The sequence below is a fragment of the Durio zibethinus genome, chromosome 14 (genome assembly GCF_047325235.1).
Source record: "Durio zibethinus cultivar Kanyao isolate XHJ-2024 chromosome 14, ASM4732523v1, whole genome shotgun sequence".
Lineage (NCBI taxonomy): Eukaryota > Viridiplantae > Streptophyta > Magnoliopsida > Malvales > Malvaceae > Durio > Durio zibethinus.
Window position 1 is genome coordinate 5,462,414 of NC_143175.1, and position 20,991 is coordinate 5,483,404.

General features: G+C 30.6%; 3 protein-coding genes across 4 annotated transcripts; 1 reads left to right on the forward strand and 2 right to left on the reverse strand.

Annotated features, from left to right (window-relative positions):
- Positions 1–1,650: 1,650 nt before the first annotated feature.
- On the forward strand, positions 1,651–5,050 carry LOC111294616 (auxin efflux carrier component 5-like). Of its 2 annotated transcripts, XM_022888039.2 has the most exons (5): positions 1,657–2,505; positions 2,637–2,722; positions 3,428–3,585; positions 4,031–4,107; positions 4,530–5,050. In XM_022888039.2, exons 1-5 carry the CDS (start codon positions 1,841–1,843, stop codon positions 4,600–4,602), a joined length of 1,059 nt encoding a protein of 352 aa, XP_022743774.2. In that variant the 5' UTR covers positions 1,657–1,840; the 3' UTR covers positions 4,603–5,050. The 2 variants fall into 2 exon arrangements, with proteins under 2 accessions (XP_089599004.1, XP_022743774.2); XM_089742878.1 differs by lacking the exon at positions 4,530–5,050 and having other exon boundaries at positions 1,651–2,505; positions 4,031–4,111.
- Positions 5,051–9,243: 4,193 nt separating this feature from the next.
- Positions 9,244–9,965, reverse strand: LOC111294590 (uncharacterized). Its single transcript, XM_022887993.2, has 2 exons — positions 9,738–9,965; positions 9,244–9,629 (listed from the first exon to the last, which is right to left on the reverse strand). Exons 1-2 carry the CDS (start codon positions 9,828–9,830, stop codon positions 9,381–9,383), a joined length of 342 nt encoding a protein of 113 aa, XP_022743728.1. The 5' UTR covers positions 9,831–9,965; the 3' UTR covers positions 9,244–9,380.
- Positions 9,966–10,425: 460 nt separating this feature from the next.
- Positions 10,426–14,688, reverse strand: LOC111294514 (protein SIEVE ELEMENT OCCLUSION A-like). The gene is made up of 7 exons (XM_022887864.2): positions 14,406–14,688; positions 14,206–14,310; positions 13,246–13,652; positions 12,885–12,979; positions 12,099–12,208; positions 11,539–12,006; positions 10,426–11,305 (listed from the first exon to the last, which is right to left on the reverse strand). Exons 1-7 carry the CDS (start codon positions 14,586–14,588, stop codon positions 10,694–10,696), a joined length of 1,980 nt encoding a protein of 659 aa, XP_022743599.2. The 5' UTR covers positions 14,589–14,688; the 3' UTR covers positions 10,426–10,693.
- Between the last annotated feature and the right edge of the window lie 6,303 nt (positions 14,689–20,991).

Genomic DNA, 20,991 nt, shown 5'->3' on the forward strand with positions numbered 1-20,991 from the left:
TGTAGGATTTGACCTTGTCACATTGTTTCCTTAATTTTTTAGGAACAAACATACCTAATCATATGATTAAGCTGCCACCATGTTGAAAAACTAGTTATGGAAGCAACAACACACAATATTTTATGTTTATAAGAAAATTCAACCCCACTACTCATGTAGACAAGAGGAATGGATGAAAAAGAATGAATTGAACTAATTCTGCTTGAATTCTCTCTACTACAAGTAAAATTGCCTCCTAAATGGGGAAAAAGGGGAAATATCTTCCATTAGAGGAATGCTATTCTCAAGCATTTTGGATTCGACAAAACTGATAAATATGATAACAAAGGCAATCTGGTTTTATAAATGACAATGACTAAACAGAAAAGAATTAAACATGACAAACCCCACCTCTAAAGCAAAAGAAGAAAAAAACAGATAAATAATTCTTCTTATTATATATGCCTGTATAATGCAGCACACTTCGAGAAAATAGTGATGCATGCATCTGAGGTAGGAGTAGGACCCTTGATTCAGGAAAATTTGAATTAGTCCAGATCAGTAACACTTGTACAAAGGCATTAGACATAAACCATCCAATCCAACAAGAGAATAAACCCCATTAACTAAATCAACTAGCTGCACGATTGAAATATAATTCCTTCCCACAATTTAGTGCTTTTTTTTTTTTCACATTCCATCAACTGTTTATGAACATGGAATAAAACAAGTGGCTTTTAGTTCATAGATTACCAAACTAGCTAGTGCATGATCTGTAATTAACAGGATCCGATTTTGGGTAGCATATATGATATAATCAACAAAAATGGAACTCATTCTATATTCTTATCCCTGTGGTGGAGGATTGAGGAAGTGCCATGAGGCTCTAACCAGCGAAGCGAATCTAGAGTGGGTTGGCAGGGCCCTGGCTTCGCCCGTGCAGCAAGTGCTTGAAATTCTCATGCAATGGGACCTATGGGAGAGCCAAATCACCCCACTCATGTGACTCAAGATAGCTAAGCATCTTTCAAAGCATTGATACAAAATAGTCATACTGTTCTTTTAAGGTTCGACCTCAAATGTTGTAGAGAAATATGGATGCTTAAAACTAGCAGAATGATTGGCTTTCATGAGGAAAATTCAATCCAAATTTTGCTTCCAAAACCCCACAAAAGGTACTTTGGAAGTGCTTAGTTAGTGATGCCTTTATTTGCTTCAATGTTCCAAGTTTTCCCATTTAAGATCAAAGCCATTGGCTTAAGAAATCACTTAAGTAGTCATTACATTTAATACTGTAAAATGTCAATGTCAGGTTAACACAAAGCAAGAAAAAAAAACAAAGTTTGTGCAATCTAATTTGGCCTCTATCACTGTATTTCCCACTTTGGTATATAATGTTGATGAGAATAAATTAATAAACAACAAACAAAATCAGAAACTCTATTTGCAGTGGTAGGTGGAATAATCGCTGGACCTCTTTTCTTATTCTATAGAAAGATTGCTGACCATAGCATCAAAACCCTATTTGTTGAAAGCGACATTCTTCTTCAATGCACCTACAGTCGCAGAGAAGAAAAAAAAAGCTTATGTCACATACAACTTCAAGAATCCATGGTATAGAATCATTTATTACACACACCAGTGATCTCTAAGATATTTATTATTTGTAAAACTAAAAGAAAATTTAAGTTTTGTCTTTGCATGAAATGCATATAAATAAACCACCCCATACAATCCTTTGCTGAACATGTTTCCTTCTGTTGCTCAAAAACCCACCCTTTAGCTATCAAGACAGGGAAGAGCCTCTCTTTGAAGGGTTTTTAAGTATAACTTTGGAGGAAAAAAAGAAAACAAAGAAAAAATGATAGGGTGGGAAGATGTTTACAAGGTTGTAGCGGCTATGGTGCCTCTTTATGTTGCACTGATGTTAGGATATGGTTCAGTTAAGTGGTGGGGGATATTCAACCCAGAGCAGTGTGATGCTATAAACCGCCTCGTCTGCTATTTTACTCTCCCTCTCTTTGCTGTAGAATTCACTAGCCACATTGATCCTTTTGAAATGAATTATCGGTTTGTTGGCGCTGATACGATATCCAAGCTTGTTATTGTGGTGATTCTAGCCTTTTGGGCCAATTTTAGTAGCAAAGGAAGCTATTGCTGGTCCATCACAAGTTTTTCTTTGTCTACTTTAAATAATACTTTGGTTGTAGGGGTGCCTTTGTTGAAAGCCATGTACGGCCAAACAGGTGTTGATCTTGTTGTCCAGTCATCTGTTCTTCAAGGCGTTATCTGGATGACGTTTTTGCTATTTGTTCTGGAATTTCGGAGGTCAAGAGTCTCCATTTCTTCAGCTACAAATGATGGAGAACAAGAGAAAGATGTGGAAGGAAACACAGATGATGCTGGGGTTTTATGCAGCAGGCCTTCTTTCTGGTATCTGATGAAGGTTGTGGGGATGAAACTGTGTATGAATCCTAACATATATGCTTGCGTTATCGGTCTTACTTGGGCTTTTGTTGCAAACAGGTTGGAGTTAATATTTGGGTTTTATCAATGTTTGGGATTATTATTCCAAAATATATACTATTACTATGTTTTAATTTGGATATAGTTAATTCTTAAAGCATGCTTTCCCTTCATTTGAATATATTTTATAGGTGGCATTTTGAGATGCCAACCATTATGGAGGGTTCAATATTGATCATGTCAAAGGCTGGAACGGGCACTGCCATGTTTAGCATGGGTGAGACTATATACTCACATACATACTAATACCTGGTATATTATAGTAAAATATTACTTAAGGTATGCTTGGATGGATGATGCTATGTAGAATAGATAATTCATGTGTATGTGTGTTATTTTGTATCTAATAGTGTAAAAAATAAAAATTATTATATAATAATTCGTATGAATACGTTAAATACAACTCATTATATAATTTGTATTAAATTTATATATAATTTTTGTTAAAATTTTAAATTACTCTATATCATTTTTATATTATATCATTATGTAATGTTAAAATTATTATATCTAAAACAATATGTTTGGCACAAAATAGTATACTGCATCCCGAATACATCATAACATGTACTCTTGAAACATAATGAATATGTATTCTCTTTTCAAAAAGTTAAATAAAAATTCTTCTTATCCCAAAATTAAAAAAAAAAAATTATCACTTTATTGGAATTATAACTTTTGAAAACTTCAAATAGCCAATTGATTATAAATAATTAATTGACAAATCATATATAGAGTTACGTATAGATTCCTCTCAGTGAAATATATAAACTCTTTAAATACAAATTTACTTTAAAATAAATAATTTTTTGTAATTTAAGCTTTAAATGTAAAAAAAAAAAAAAAAAAAAAAAACTAGATACCTCAAGTCGAACTACTATACATTGTGACTCTTTATCATTTATGTTTTTCATATATGCAGGAACCTTCATGGCTCGGCAAGAAAAAATAATAGCCTGTGGCACAAGTTTGACTATATTTGGGATGGTATTGAGGTTCATAGTTGGACCAGGGGCCATGGCTATTGGGGCTATTGCGATGGGTTTGCATGCTGATGTTTTGCGTATCGCCATCATTCAGGTCGTTCTTTCTTTTCTTTATTCAATGTTTGCTTTGCACTTACACCTTTGCTCATCTGAATAAATATAATAATATTTTAGTATAAATACATAAAAAAAAACTTTGAATTAAAATTAAATAATTTTAAATAATTATCATTTTATTTAATTAATTAAATATTTATACATCTATTTTTATTTATTAAATTTTTTATTAGATAAAAATTAATTAATCGTCAATATTCATTTTTATTCAATCAAAATTTTAATTTAATGAAAATAAATGTTTAGGTTTCTTTAATTTGAATTTATTCTTGTGATGTTGTGACGCTACTTGAGAACACAAAAAAAAAAATAAGAGCTTTCCGTCCAAAACAATATATATAAGTTAATTTTCTTCTTTACATTTTATGTAAAGTAGACATAGAAATTAAATTTAATTCTTCGTGATGTGAATTTTTTTGCAGGCAGCATTGCCACAATCCATTACCTCCTTCATCTTCGCCAAGGAATATGGAATTCATGCAGAAGTACTTAGCACTGCGTAAGAACTCAGATACACCTTTCAAATTAAATAAAAGATTAATTAAATAAAAAATAATTTAAGGGCCCAATTAATTACTATAAAAAAAATAAAGATTTATCTAAAAATTTGTGAGAATACAGACTTTTCTTTAATATTTTAGCCTTTCAAATTTAATCCATTATTTTTTCAAATAACAAATTCAACTGTTGCATATTAATAATATAATGGCATTTAATATTTGGAGAAACACTAAACATTTGACAATTTTTGAGGCCGAAACAATCCAAGAACTCACAATCTAAAAAATTCCCATATCTATATATATTAAAAAAATTATGAACAAAACTTGTAATTGTGAATGGTTGGACATCTATTGGCGAATTAATATGAAATATTAGAAGATGATGCATTACCTATGTTTGTGATTTTTGTTTTTGCAGGGTGATCTTTGGCACCATTGTGTCCTTACCGGTGTTAGTCGCCTATTATGCAATTTTAGAATTTGTACGTTAATCTAGAAATTTTTTTTTTTTTGATGAATGGGGAGGAAATTATGTGGGAGGATCAAGGGCACTTTGGTTTTTTTTTTCTTTTTTTTAAATTTACCAAATTATTAGTTTATAAAAAAAAAAAAATCTAGGTAATAAGCAATGCTAGGGTACAAATGGTGTCCTGGAATCACTTTATTTCTGAAAAAGGAGAAACAATGGTAGTATTAATCATGAGAAGGCTATGTGACTAATCCTGCTGTTTAACGACTCACTTGCAATCCTGAGGACTTTGTGTTCAGCTTTTTTTTTTTGGGTTGGAGGTAAATTTCTGTCACATTTACCACAATTAGTGTTTACTCTACTGCTCGAAAATCCTTGTATCCCTGCAACCCTATGGAACTTTCATGAAAAGAAAAAAAAAATTAGGATCAAATTTGTCAATGTTATGTTGATCAATATTAAAATTTATTATTGCATTCTAACTTCGTTGAATTTTATCATCGTATTTTTTGTTTTGTTGTTTTTTAAATATAAATAACGAAAGTCAAAGAAATTTGTTTGTATTAAAATAATATTTCAATTTTCTTATTTTTTTTCCAAAATCGATGAAACTAAAATTAAAATGACTCTGCCATTTACCTTAATAAAAATTTCATGAAATATTGGAATTTTATTATTTTTATAAAAAATTAATAAAATTAAAAGTACAAGAGCTAAATTCAATAAAATTAAAATATATAAAAAAAATTCAATATTAGATCATAATATAATACTTAAAAAAAAAATCTTTTGTAATAATCTCAAAGGTTTCATAATTGATTTTTTATGAAAAAAAAATAATATTAATATAATATAATTGTTTCGTAAAATTCTTTCTCGTTGGATCATTTCTTTTGGTGCATTTGTACTTCGGTTATTTCTTTTGTACCTGTGGCTTGTCTTGATTATTTCTGTCGGCCAAATCCAAGGCAACTACCAAAAAACCAAGCATCTTTGGGGGCCAAAAAATTTCCAGGCTCAAAAGATGGAAGCCGGTGCAAAAAGGAAGGAGCCCATTAAACACAGCCCACAATATCCAAACAAGCCACAGATACAAGCGGCCATACGCCCAGTTTGAACCCACACAAAAAACGCCCAGCAAAAGCCTACATGAAGATTAAAAAAAAAAAAAAAGGAAACTTTTGATTTTTTTTTTCTTTATCATGAAAATAAAGAAAGCATCATTTAATTACAAAAGTTAATTCCATTTTCCTTTCAAGTATTAATCATTAATTCACTATGGAGTGCTTGGAGACACTCAAACAGATTAAGGGTCAATTTGGCATTGCATTTGTGATTTAATTGCAAATCTTTATTTACTTTTTAATTTCAACACAAATTCACGATTTTTTAATTTGTTTTTTTTTATAAATAAATTGCAAATTTTTATATTGTTTGATATTGCGTTTGCAATTGAATTTCGAGACCGTAATCAAGAGTTGCAATTGAAATTTTTAATTGAAATTATTTATGTTGTTTGATATTATGCTTGCGATTAAATTTTCAGATTGTGATTAAGCGCTGATTAATTGCAATGCCAAACAGACTATAACAAAATTTGTTTATATATTTTTGCAGTCACTGATCTAACCATAACAAATTTTCTTTACACTTTTTTCTTTCATCAGCAGCTGGCATTTCTTTCACAGATTCAACAATCTAAAAGTCTTCATTGTAACAAGCAATGCAGCAGTTAATAGCAATTATACAGTCACCAATATTTGGACAGCATACGTAATCTGCAGCTTCATTATTTTGAGTATAATTATTATATGAATGCAAACAATCGCAAGATTTATTTGTAAAGTATTAGACTCTTAGATTAAATTAAAAATGTAATCGAATCAAATTAAATTAATACAAAAATTCAAACTCAACTCCATATTTATCCGAAATTCACTTAAACTAAATCAAAGAACCTTTTTGCACTAACAAAATAAAAAATTTCAATTGTACGTTCTCAATTACCAAAAAAAAAAAAAAAAAATCTTTTATGGTTGCGATTATTATATATTGCAATCTCCAAATGCAATGACAACGTCAAAAAACAGTAGTTACCTAATTTGACTTGGTTTGTACAACAACGTTAAAACTACAGAATCAGAGCTAAGTTGAAACAAGTCAGAATGTGACAGGATGCTTTTATGCATTCAAAATATCTTTGATTTCGTATGATTGAAAAAAAAAAAAATCCAATTGAGCTGAGGAAAAAGTAGAAGCCGAAAGTAAAGAACACTTATCATGGATGTTGGGGAACGTGAAAGTCAAGAAACCATAATTTGCATAATCAACAGATGTTCTCAAGGACAGTAATCATGTACATTTTGTCAAAAGAAGCCTTTACCATATCTTATTGGCTACCAAGCAAGTTGGCAGAGCAATTGGGTGATATGATTCATGATACATCCTGCTTTGCTTTCAGGTTAAAACCAACATGAAAATCAAATCAAAATCGAAAGAGAGGGACCAATTTGCTGTATAGCATAGGTTACCAGGGCCATGCCAAACTAGTTGGAAGAAAGAAATAGTAATGGAGTCAAAAGCATGACAGGCTTGTCTGAAAAAGTGGCAGCACTGGCAACTATTTAGTTGGGGAAGAGACAGAGAGGGTGTATTTCCAGCAACCATTGGGTCCAAACTATTTCTGCACAAAAAATTCAACCAGCATTTCATAGCAAGGGTTGAACTTGAGACAGGTCTCGGTTCGAATTCTGAGTTACATAGACTGAGATTTATAGAACTAGAGAAGAAAAGACTATCTCACATTTTTTAGCTCAAAATCTTTACGTACCAAAATAAATAAAACCACTAAATAGTTTTTATTATAATTTTTTTAATATACTTGTTGCTGTTGGTCTTTTTGTTGTTCAGTTTTGCAGCTACATTTCTTGAGTCATTAAGGTGGATCCTATACAAGTTACAACTAATCAGTAATCACATCATGTGACCTAAACGAATACAGCCTAAATCAAAACCTTTTCATAAGCAAGCTTTTCTTATTAAATCAACAAATCATCATTTTGTCCAGACCAAGAAAAAAAATGGACAAAAAGCAAAGCTATGACTTGAAAATGAAATAAAACAGGATAGAGATAACAAAACATAGCAAGCAAAGAGATTTCAGAGTTGCATTCTCATTAACCCTGATCTCAACCAAATATGTATGTAAGAACTAGTATTTTAGAACCTGGAACTTAACCTAATTGATTTATGTAGCCACCCTTAAGAGGAGGCATCCAACAAGTCTGAAGTTCGAATTCCAGCACCTGCCTTTCCCTATTCCCAAGCTGTGGCCTCCTATGTACAAAAAAAACTAGTATTTTATAAGGCCATGTTAAAATTGCCAACCCATTTGATTGTTATAAGTTGTTTAAGCAGCGCATGGGTTGTTGCAAATTGCCATCATCTAAGGTCAATGAGATTCCCAAAACACTCTTCTCAAGACATCAAATACAAAAATGTGGCTCTAAACCCAGCCACCAAGCCTAAATCCCTCAACAATAGTTCTTTTTTTTTCAAAAAAAAAAAAAAAGTCACTCACAAAAACTACAAAATTCTAATGATGATTTCATGTTTTATAAGAGAAAATAAAAAAGATGCATTATAATCTATGGAAAAATAGACATAAAATGCAGAGAAACACATTAATGGCTCTTGAAATATTAACAACACCACCTTAAAATTGTATCGAACTTCCACCCTCTTAATATTTCTGCTGGCTACACCAACATGCATTAATATCAACACATCTCTCTTATCCACCAGAGTCACCAACACTTAAATCTCAGCTATTTAGGGCATTTCTACCTACAAAACATCATCTTTTTAAGGTAATTCATCTCATAACACCCTCTCTCTCCCCAGATGCCTCACTATTCAAATAATTGGACCATCCAAATCAAAGTATGACCTGCCGGATATTGGCACAACATTACAAGCCAACCCGGATTTTCTTTTCCCTGGCACCACTGGAAAAAGAGGCAGCATTCCAGAGTCACGTAGCTAAGTGTTAAAAATGTAATTTGAAAATACTTCAAAATGTGATGGGCAGATCAAGGCAAACTACAAAGTTCTAGCAATTCAATTTCCCTGGAGCACCATCAGCTAGATTATTTATTTATTTATTGAACTATTCTGACTTAAGATACAGTGCAAGATCAAGTCTGAAGCATAATTGAAGCAGCAGAAACATTAGTACAATTAAAAAAACAGGATTAAGATAAACAAACACTGTCCAAAAACAAATTGATATTAAAATAAGAGTCTCTTACATTGTTCCAAGTTGCGTTCTGCATAAAACCCCAGTAATACATTAAGCATATAAATTAAAAAGGCAAACAAAATAATAGTAAAATAACAGACATCTTGAATCTTTCTCATGAGTAACACTTCCAACCTACTGACACTAACATTAATTTATATCCTAAAAAAAAGGAAAATGACATTATTAGAAGACCAGTAGCTTCATAAACAAGGGCAATGTTTACTCAATTATCCATTTCTTTTGCTCTAATGCTTAGCATATCTATTTCCACGCAATGCTACTTCCTTGAAAAACAAAAATTATAGACAAATACCACCGGAGAGCCAAAAAAACTAACCTGGAAACAACAACCCCCCTATAAAATTTATAATCAAACAAATGAAGCAAACAGATATTCTTTTCCTCCCCTTTCACACTCCCAACAGAATCAAGACTTTTTTTACTCCAGAATTAAAACAAACCAAAATTATAAAATATAGATAAAATAAAACTTTAAACTAGAGATGGCATCCGAAGCAATTACAGGTCTTGGGAGTGAAAGAGCAAAAACCAAAAGGTCTGTTTGGAATGTTGCAATTGATTGCATAGCAACAAGGAGATGGCAAGCAAACACCTTTAGCTCCACCACAGCATGTACAGACAGCACATATCTGGAAACTACCCAACTTTCTTCTTTTTTCATTAAACATCATCATCTTCACCATCTTTTCTTCCGCGAATGGAACCATTTCTGAAGACCCACTTACCTTCAAATCAAGAAACCAACTTAAACCCATAAGAATAGACAAAAAGTTCAAATCTTGGACATGGAAAGCAGAGGGATCTATGCATTCAAAGCAAGGTTTTTGACTTACTTGGGCCATGGTTGTAGCTTCATTGTAATTGAAGACATAAGCTGAAAAGAAGAGAAACAGGAGAAAAAAAGTGGCCCTATCAGCAGATTTCATGTTTGGTGGAGTGGATTTTTATTTTTTGTGATTTGTTGAACAGGTAGTAAAAGAAAAGGAAAAAGGGAAATGTAATGGGTATTGATTATCTTCTTAATTTTTTTGGTTGGGTTTGTAAAAAAGGAATAGTAGTAATATTTTGGTTTAAATCATAAATGAAAAAGAATTGTCCTTTTGAATAGCTTCTTTTCTGGTGATGCTAAATTGAGTGCATCTTGAATGGGATTCTTTTTTGGGGTATGGAGTATGGACTTTTTGAAGAGAGAGAGACAGGGAGAGAGAGTTTGGGTTCTGCAGATGCACTTTTCTTTTGTTCTGTGGCGAGTGTGAGTCAGTGGCAAAGAGGAAGCATACACGGATGATGCTGCCCTTTCATGCTACTTGCCCCAAGCCCTCAACCTCAATGAAAAAGGCACACCGTTTGGAGGTTCCTTGAATCAACGCCACGTGGCAAAGTTCCGTTTGTTGATGAAGATCGGATTGATGTATTTTTCTTCAAAAAAAAAAAAAAGGGTAGTCAACACTTTGCCGTGGTCAAGAACTAGCTGTCACAAACTCAAGCAGACAACAAGAGTATCTCCATTTTCTGTTTCCTAACTGAAATTTGATAAAGAGGAAGGTAAATATAAGGCAGATATTACGAGAGAAATTAAACTAATCCTGGACTCTTCACCAGCCAAAGTTGATGAAGAAGTGGCATCCCATGGATATTATTTTATTACATAGAAATAACGTAGTAACATAGTAGTAACATAATAGTAACCTTAGAAATATTGCAGTAACCTCGGACTAAGCCCGTGCTATCAGTAGGGCTAAAAACATTTATTTATCAAATTCTCAAACATGGTTCATTGGCTAATTCGTTACTCAGCACAGCAGCGATAAGTGTAAAACATCTCCATTGTTTTGGAACACTCAGGGCAGATCATTGTCCCTGGAATCTGACCCAGAACAGGCAGGTGAACGTTGATGCAGCCATGGACATTCAGAGATATTGCATCCTTGTAACTTTTTATTCCCTCAAGGAAACGAAGCCCTGTTGTGTCCTGTCTCCAATTTTGGTAGTTTGACATGATGGTTAGAGCCATTTCTCCGTTGGTTGTCACCATCGCACCTGGTCCCATTGAGAACATGGCCCACGCTTCGTCACTCCCACCATAGCCAACTACTTTCAAGGCCTCCTGCATTACCCGATCAGTTTTGTAAGTAGTGACCGTCTTGCCATGTCGGATTTTTGCGTACAATATGCTCTCCAGTCGGGTCCAAAACTGCCACTGAAATTCAGATTCAATAACTTTAATTTCTCGACTGAGCTCGTTCCTTGCTAGCCCTTTGCCTTTGTTCTTCCCCACGTAAACCAGTTTCAAGGAAACACCGGCAGCGTATGCAGCATATTTTACTTTCTCTGTAAATTCCTGAATCCATGACATATCTCCACCACCAAACAAGCATACGAAAGTACTCCGACTCTCTATCTGATAAATCAAGGAACAGAGTAGTGATTTAAGCATCCGAAAGGCAACACCTAATTAATACTTAAATTCTAGATTTAGTTTTATTGGTTTATGTGGTCATTCATTAAGAGACGGCATCCGGTAAGTCTTGAGTTTAAATTGCAATATCTGTAAATTTTTCTCCGTACAGCGAACAATGTAATAATAAAAAAAATGCTTACGAATGAGAAACAGATAAGAGATTACGAATGTACCCATGACCGTATTTCAGGAACGATATGCTCATTAAGCAGCAGGTCAAGGCTCCAACCATTTTGCTCATCTATTTTATTCCACAGCTCCTGTTCTGTTTTATCAGTGAAAGGGAAGGCCAAATTACCCCATGTCCATAACATAGGGAGAGCATTTTGACATGTCACTTCTCCTCCTGGATTCACTGACACGGCAATTGTCTTCTTTATAAAACTCCACTCCTTCTTGATGAACTCAACGACATCCAGTTCAATTCTGGAGGGTTCCACCACACTCCATTTCATCAGTTGTTTCAGTTCCTTAAACCGTTCGGTATCATACGTTGAGAGGTTCACGATTGGGAGCCACACGATGGCATACATCTGATCATTCTTTTGGTACAGCCAGTTAAGAACCTTAATCTCTTCGATGGATATGTCAAGATCTGATATGAGCAACAACACATGCCTGTTTCTCATGTTTTCAGGAACCTGTTTTATTTGTACCAGAAAGAAAGACATAAATCAATCTTCAACAATCGAATTTTAATTGCAATGGAAATAAGCAGTCTAATTGAACTAACCTCACTCTTCATGTAACTCCAAATTTTATCGATAGCTTCCGAAATGCGAAGTTTAGCAACAGGTTTGGGAAAGTCTTCGTACTGGTAGGGTTTGGCTTTTGCTGCATCGCCTGGTGATCAGTTCAGTTGTCAAATTTTTTGCTATAACAAATATTTTATCAACAACCTCATGCTTGCATACGAGTTAATTTAAGAAAATTAATTACGGAAATCAAAATATTAAAAAAATTTAAAATTAAATCATACAATCAATTTTAAAAAATGACTTTCGACAAATCTAAGTTTGAATTCAATACTTATAACTCTTTTCTTTATTTCTTGACTACGATCTCTTTTATAAATTTTAACAAATAATAAAAAATTGTCTCATATATAGATGTATATAACGTAAATTTTAATTATATTAAAATAATCATAATTTTTTTTATAAAAAAACTACAATCTAAAAATTAAAAAAAAATTATAAGTAAAATTTGAATTTCAAATTTATTAAATATTATTTGATTTAAGAAAAATTGTACGAACCATTGCTAAACTACTATAGATTCAAAATATGATTGAAAAAAAAAAACTATTATATTTTATTAAACCTTTACTATTAATGCTATATTTATTAATATATATATATATATATCAAATTTATAAGTCTGATTCACCCTATCATGCTGTTATTAAGACTAAAAAAATTAATTATATATATCAAAAGTACATAATATGGTTAAAGATATACTTAGACTTTGTTTGGGCGTATTTTTTATTTCGAACGTAATGATATATAAGGCTTACCAGCTTCCCTTTGGCAAACTAATAATTTCTGTTGAAGGATAGTATTTATATCGCCAACTTCTGCTGCCAACTGCCGTATTAAGTCAATATTGACCCTGAAATCAAAGAAAAAATTTATTTATTTTATATTTATGTAAATAAATTTAAAAACCGATCCACAGAATGAAATAAAGTATTTATGAATATTTTCAAAGATTGAAAAAAAATCCTTTTGATACTCCAAAATGTTTTCTTGAATATCATTTTAGTCAATAAAATTATTAATTTATTGAGAATTTTTTATATATTATAAATGGATACTAAAAAAATAAGTTGGAATTGGACACGATGGATGTAGCTATATTGAGGATGAAGGGCTTACTGTGGTTTGTTTAAAATGCTTACAACTTGTATTACAATGCGAAGGATCTTGTTTGTAGCAATGGGGAAATAAGGCATGGCATCCACCATCGACGGTGACTCTTTTGGGATCTTTGAAATATTTGGGTTCAAGAAGGCCAAATTGGTTTTCACCACTTCCATAATGGCCCTGAAAAGGCTTTCAAGCACTGTAAAATCAAGTGCAGGGGAGTGACCCTTCAGGATTTCCACTGACTTGGCGACCGGATCAGTGTTGCGGTGCTTGACGACCATCGACAGCTCCCCAATACTGGAGGCAAAAGCTGCCATGGCTAGTACCACTTTGGCGTTCCATGAATAATTTTCAAGCCTTCGGAGCAGCGCCGTTGTGGTTGCATCCACATTTACTGCTGACACATTGCATGACATCTGCAATATATGTTGATCGATGCAGCCACAATCATAAAATTGTTATCAAGTAAAAGAAAAACTATAGATGTCGTTCGATGCAGAAGTAAATAATATTTTTGAATAAGTAAAAATTAAAAATTAATTAATCTTTGTAGTATAAAATTAATGATTATATTTGAATGCAATGTCAAATTTCCAAATTTGACTATATATTCTTATTATGGTTATATTTGTTAGTACAAAATATAAAGTCTTTTAAAACATATTACTCATTGTAATTATAAAAATAAATGAAAATTTACTTATTAACCACATATCTTTTAATTTTATTTAAATTCTTACTGGAATCAATTTAAGAAAATCACAAAAAAATTACTACTTCATACATATAATATTGATTTTTTACAGTTAATTAACCCACTTTTTTTTTTTGCTTTGCCCTTCCTCTCTAGTATAAGTTTTCAAACATTGACCATTTTCAGTGTTCTCTTTATATATATATTTATATTTATATATTTATATATGTGTGTCTGTGAGTGGATAGTTTAAGTGTGTATTTTGAGGCAACAACCTCACAGGCGATACTTCGGATATCATCCAATGCCTGACGCATGTGATAATCAACACTGACGAGGCTGCTGATCTTCTCGTTTAACTTTGCATACTGATCACTATCCTGCAAGACAGTACGAATAACAAACAGTTTTAGAGAAGTAATGAATTGTTTGATCAAAGAGCAAAGTAGGCAAATTAATTAGTAGGGGGAAGTACCATCGCAGCAGCAGCCGCAGCAGCAGCCGCAGCAGCAGTAGCGTTTCGGAAAATGCTCTCAATGAGATCGGCTATCAGTTGAAGGGACGTAGCGGTCATCAGAATCTGTTGTGACCGCTCCGTCGACATGGATGAGAAGTAACTAGTAGTAGCAATAGAAGGTTTGGATGGACTTTCATCCATTTCTTAGCTAGAAAGGTGAGGGTGAAGCCGAAGGTGAAGATGAAGGTGGCTGATGAAGAGTGGATAAGCAGAGTTGGTGTTTTTGAATTAGGTTTGGAGTGGGGACTCCGATGATGCTGCAAACATACTTATATAACAACTCAAGTGTCAGCATCACTGGATCAGTACAAAAAGATGGCTCAAGGCACTCTCTATCCAGGTACAGTATATACTAAGAATAAGATCATATATATGTCCCTATACGTATCTGCATTACAAAACTAATCAGATTAATTTATGACGTCATCAAATAAGTGACATCATCTATTTAAAAGAAAAAGGGTTAACTTTATCTTTTTTATAAAAAAATAAAATTCCATCAATTATTTGACTCATAACAATATAATGAAACTGAAATGTAGATTTTTGATGAGTAAAGATATGTGGAGTAGTGCAAAATCCTTAGTTCGATTAATATTTGAATTTTAAATTATCGATATTAATTGTAGCTACATGAATCAATCAAATTAAATATTATATTTAAAATCTTTCATTTTCATTGCAAGCATTTGTTTTTTTAGATTGGATGTTTATACTTTTTTTTGGTTTATGAAATCTTTAAGCATTTGAATAACCATAAAGTATTGTAATTTAATTAGATGATTACTTTTCAATAATATTATCGATGTTTGTATGTTTAATTTATTTAGTTAACACATGCCAAAAGAAACTGACAACAAAAGTATTATATAAACCAAATTTGTTGATTGTCAAGAGTGAGTGACTGTATAAATTAATTGTATAAATTAATTGTATTGTATAAACAAAAGTATTAGGATTTGGCTTAATTATTACTTTTTTTTTCTTGTTATTAACTTAAATTTTTTTGACTTCATCTAAAGTTATTATAAACTAATAGAAAATTTAAGAAAAAGTTAGTTATTTAATTAAAAATGAGTATATAGTTAAAGTAGAACAATACATTCTATCAATTAAGATATGAATTAAATTTATAATGTTCAAATTAGTGATATTTTGCTTAGATCCAAACAACTATATTTACTTTTTCTAATATATATAAATATATATTATATTATATTAAGAATGAATTGAAGATTTTAAAAAAATTGTAATTGTTGATATTTGAATTTTCATATTTGTCACCTTTTTAAATGTTATAAAACTCATAACCAAAACAGTTTTGAAAATACTTTTTTTTCTTTCACCCATGAAGATTTCTTTCATTTTCTTGTAAACCTTCACCAGGCACCCTGATAGTTTTTAAATTATTATTTAATCCATTAAATGCTCCTTTAATTGCTTATTAATTCTATACTTGATCCTCAGATTTTCTTAATTTTTTATTTTGTAATTAAAGTTTTCAAAGTTTTTCATTTAGGATTGTTTTCTTTATATCAAAACAAATTCTTAAGTACTTTTCTATATATTCAAATATACATTTTTTTAAAACTTTTAACAGTATATAATTTTTTTGACTTTTTAACAGCATTTTAAATATTGTTTTTACATGGCTTTATTTGATTTTTTTCAAAAATAAAATTTTAACTAATTTATTTATTTTAGAATATATATAAATAATTAAATAATAACAAATCATTATTTTATATATTTTTCTTAATTTAATTCTTACTAAAAGAAAAAAAGTAAACTTAATATATATTGGCCTCTCTAGCTTTAATTTTTGGCTCCACCCCCAGTTTATGTTTTTAAGTTTTGCATAAATTTTGATTAAAAAAAATTATTTACTTAAATATGTGCAAACAACAGACACCACCTATCATGAGCAAATATTAACTTTAATTATATAGAAATGGAGGTGATAAATACCAATTGCTTATTACCTATATGTATTTATAGTTATTTAAAAAGTCGTAACAAATTAAATTTAAAATTTAACTTAATTTATTCATGCAATCTTTCTTAAAAAATAATACTTGCAACTCCTTCTTTTATTTTCAAGTTACGACCTCTTTTATACAAAAATACTATAACAAATTTAATTAAGTGATGAAAAAATAGATAACTTCATTCCATAAATTTAATTATCCATCTTCAAATTAAACAAAAACCCTAATTCCATACCCTTCATGACTAACTTTATGGATTCTCAAATTACAAAAGTGTAAGTAACATTAATACCAAAAGCATATATATATATATATAAGTATATATCTGACATGACAAAAAGCTAAAGCTTATTCTTTGAGTATAAGTTAGGATCAAGAACAGCTAGCATAGCATCAATTCAAATTTCCAGCTTGAGATTTATTTTATTAATCTTTTGTTTTTCTTGTTTCTTTTTATCATTAATTACTTGCTTTTTGTCTTTGCATCGTATTCTTGCTTGATTTGTCAGAATCATTTAAGGGAACCATGTTCTACCATGCTTCTATTTTATTCAAAAATAAAATAAAATAAAATTTTATCATAATCAAACTCTTTTTACCATGCATATGCAGGTAATTATTAATTTGCATTAATTATGGCTAATTTAATGTTACTTTCCCTTCCATAGGCACTGATCACACACTTCAATAAAAATCTATTATTAATTATTAAATAATAAATTTGGTGGCTTAATTATTTATTCAACTAAAAAATTTTAATTTATTTATAATAAAGCAATTTCAATAAAATTTCATATCATGTGGAATTGAACACTTTAACTAACAAAACTTTATGTACATCTTAAGAGTATCAAGTTGCAATGTTGAAAAAAGAGAAAATGAGAATTTATACATAGAAAATGAGAGAGTTGTCTCCTTTTTAAGTGACTCAAATCAATCATTGGGGATATATTGCTCAAGAAGAGTCAAAGCGTGAGTTTCATGCTGTCCAAGGACGGACCTACATAGGGTCTTGTGGGGGGGGGGGGGGGGGGGGGGGGAATTGTCCCTACTGAAATTTTAAAATTTTATTAAAAAATATATAAAAAAATTAATTTTTTCTCACAAAAGTAAAAATTTTAATGAAAATAATAGTTTTTTCCCATTCAAATATATCCAAATTTAAAATTTTGAGCATATAAAATTTTTTTGAGTGAACCATCAACTTATTTTAACCTTTTATTATAGTATAAGAAATATATAAAAAAAATATAATAAAAAAGTAATCAATCATTCAAATAATTTTGACTGACATAAATTCCTGCATGCATGTGCATGTATGGTCGTTAGCAATGGTTTTAATAATATAAAAAAAAAGGAAAAAATGAAAAAGCAAGCAATGGGTTACAATGGAAGAAAAAGGCAGCCATAAGACAGCAAGGAAATAGTGGGATAATTGGCTTGGGCGGCAATTATTCTGGTCGTGGGCCCATCCCTACTCTTGAGCAACACTCTTTTTTTTTTTTTTTAAATGCCCCTTAATATTAAAAAAAAAAAAAAAAAGAGCCCATCATATTAATTAAATTTGTTTACTATCAAAATTAACCCAGTTTCTCAAAGTTGAGTGTATATTCGAAAGCAGCAGCATTATTAATTATTGCAAAATCCTTTTCCAATTCCTCTCTTTTCGTAAATAAAACATTCGATTTTTGGAAACAAATCCTTTCCAATGGTTCGAGAAACGCGTGTTCCCTGCAATCTACCTTTTTTTTTTTTTTAAGTCTTAAGCTAACAGCTAGAATCTAATCTAATGCCAAAAAGCTAAGAGCACAGGTTGGTTTGGTCCAATTGTGGTCATGCCACATCATGATTAAGTGACCTAATTAACATGTTTCAAGTTGGCTGTGGTATAATAGAGTCAAGTCCAATCATTATTAGGTTCCATTTGATTCGAAATTTTGATATACATATACACATACGTATTGCTTTTTATCTAATACAATGTTTTCTACTTCTTATTTTTTAGAGGGTCTGTTTGGTTGAGACTTTTGTTATATATTTTTTTTGTCTTTTTTAATAAAAAAAAAAAAAAAAAATTAAGAATAAGAGACACAAAATTAAAAAGTACTAACAAATGGAACCTAATTATTTTCTAATATAACCAATATCTTTCAATGGTGGCACACATGGGTCAATAATTCTGAGATTTTTTTTTTGTCATTACTTGATTTGGGTTAGCTTTAAACAAGTATATTTTCTTTTGAAATTAATGTCTATCATATTTGTTAGGCCGGGATCCTTCAATTAATGATTCCATGGTTTATGCCTGCTTCACATAATTTCCATGTATGATATCTAATGAAGTAGGCAATTAAATTAATAGAAAACAATGAGAATGTAATATATGTAAGTTCTACATTGCACCATGCTCTGAACTCTGAAGGCTTAATTATCACTAGACCTTTCCATTGTCCATCGGTCGGGTTGCTGGTTCGATCATGGGCTATCTTATCCCATACTTGATCCTTGTTTTCTTTCAGTTGTTTTTATTCACCATGTTATACTTCTATCACTATTTATGTTCAATATCTTATCCTTCTATCACTGCTTTTGCAATATTCCATTGATGGTACTGCATAATTGATTTCTCGAAGAAAAGAAGTATTAAGGGGGCGTTTCATTTGAAGATCAGTACTCGGAATATTAGTTTACGTAATCAGATCACTTTGTTTGATTCGAAAAACATGATTGAGTATAAGGAATGTTACTTTGCCAATTTTAAGATATTTTGGTGAAAATCCAAAACTTTATGTTTTACAATCAATCTGGAAGGTAATACCATTGTTAGAAATCTAACATTCAAGGAAACATGAGATTGATAAAATACGCATGATGAACCAAATATGATAATACTGAGTTAAAAAGATTGTAGCAGGCTGGCATGAACAAAATTCCGCAGAACCAGAACAACAGCAATCATGAGATCAAATGTAGGAGTAGGAAGAAAGCAAACATTGTCAATAGTTGTTCCTCCTGAGGTCATAAGTTTGATGTGAAAAGCTTTCCCAACTTTTTTGTTTTTAACCATTGGTCCCTATCCATTAAGCACCTTGATATCGTTTATCTACAATCAAAATGCATGATCTAATGCAGATTAAAGAATGCATGATCCAATTTGTTATCTCGAAAAATGTAAAATATTTCACAATTCACAACAACTTACATCATTACATAATATAAAGAATCAATGTCATAAATTAACCTTAAACTATCAGGTATTCAAATCATTATCGTGAACACGTTTTCGGTAACGTCTCGTTTATCGCGATTGCATATATAACGAAGATCATTGCGGTCATTAAAGTCGTGAATTTTTTTTAATTTTTCATAATTTATTATAAAATGTAGTAATTATAATTATAATAATAAAAATTAATACTTATAATTTTTAAAGTAATTTATGATATTTTAATTTTTATTTATAAATTAAAATAATTTTTTCATGTTTTGTAGTTATAATTTAGAATGAAAATACATATTATAAATGTTTTTCTTTATTATGCACATGAAATTTAAAGACATAAATATTATAAATACATATGATGAAAAAAATATATCTTATATGAAGTTAATAAAGATTATAATTAATTTAATTAAAAAATTAGTGATGAATATTTTAGATATTTTTGTAATATATGTTTATTGGGGGAAGATGATAAACTATCTGATAGACTATGAATAAATATACTTTATTATTAGATCAAATTTTCAAGTGCAACATTTTAAATAACTAAATTAAACCAAAATAATATAATAGTAGCAAACTAATCTTTATTAACTAATAAAAATATACAATTAACAATAACATTAATAATATTAAAATTATTTAAAAAACTACTAATTACTTTAAAATGATGATAAATAAAAATAAATTTACTGATTAATAGCTCACATTCCCCTTAAATTTTCATCAAAATCAATAAAATTTTTTTTCTAAAATATCCAATTTCTCATCAAATCATTTGTTTTTTCCTTTCCATATTTTCACCTAAATAAAAAAAAAAAAATTATAATGTACTTTTAAATATCACATGTACCTAAATTTTAAGTTAGAAAAATAAAAATACTATAATTGGTTAATTTGGTTCAACGGAACCCAAATCCACCAAACCTTTTTCGCATCTGTATATTCTTCAAATTTAATGATTAAATCTATCTATCAGTTGCTCACTCTCTTTCTCTAAAAATCAACAAGCATATCCCATGCTTTCTCTATCTTCTAACATTTTTCAAGTTCCATCCACGCTTTCTTTGTCTTTTCCGCAGCCCAAGCCACTGGCGACACTACTATTAAACCCAAGCCTCTCATCTTCTCATCTTGACTATTAAAAAATGTTTTGCTTCTTTTTAATTCTCAAAGTCTGAGATAGTTATTGATTGACTTTAACCACATGTTCTTTAAGTTTGATTGAGGTTTGTATTTGCTGATTGAATCGTAAATTTAAAGGTTTTTTTTGTTTAGAATGTGATTTTTTATATGAAATTCTTTAATTATTGAAAAAGAATAGGCTTTTGAA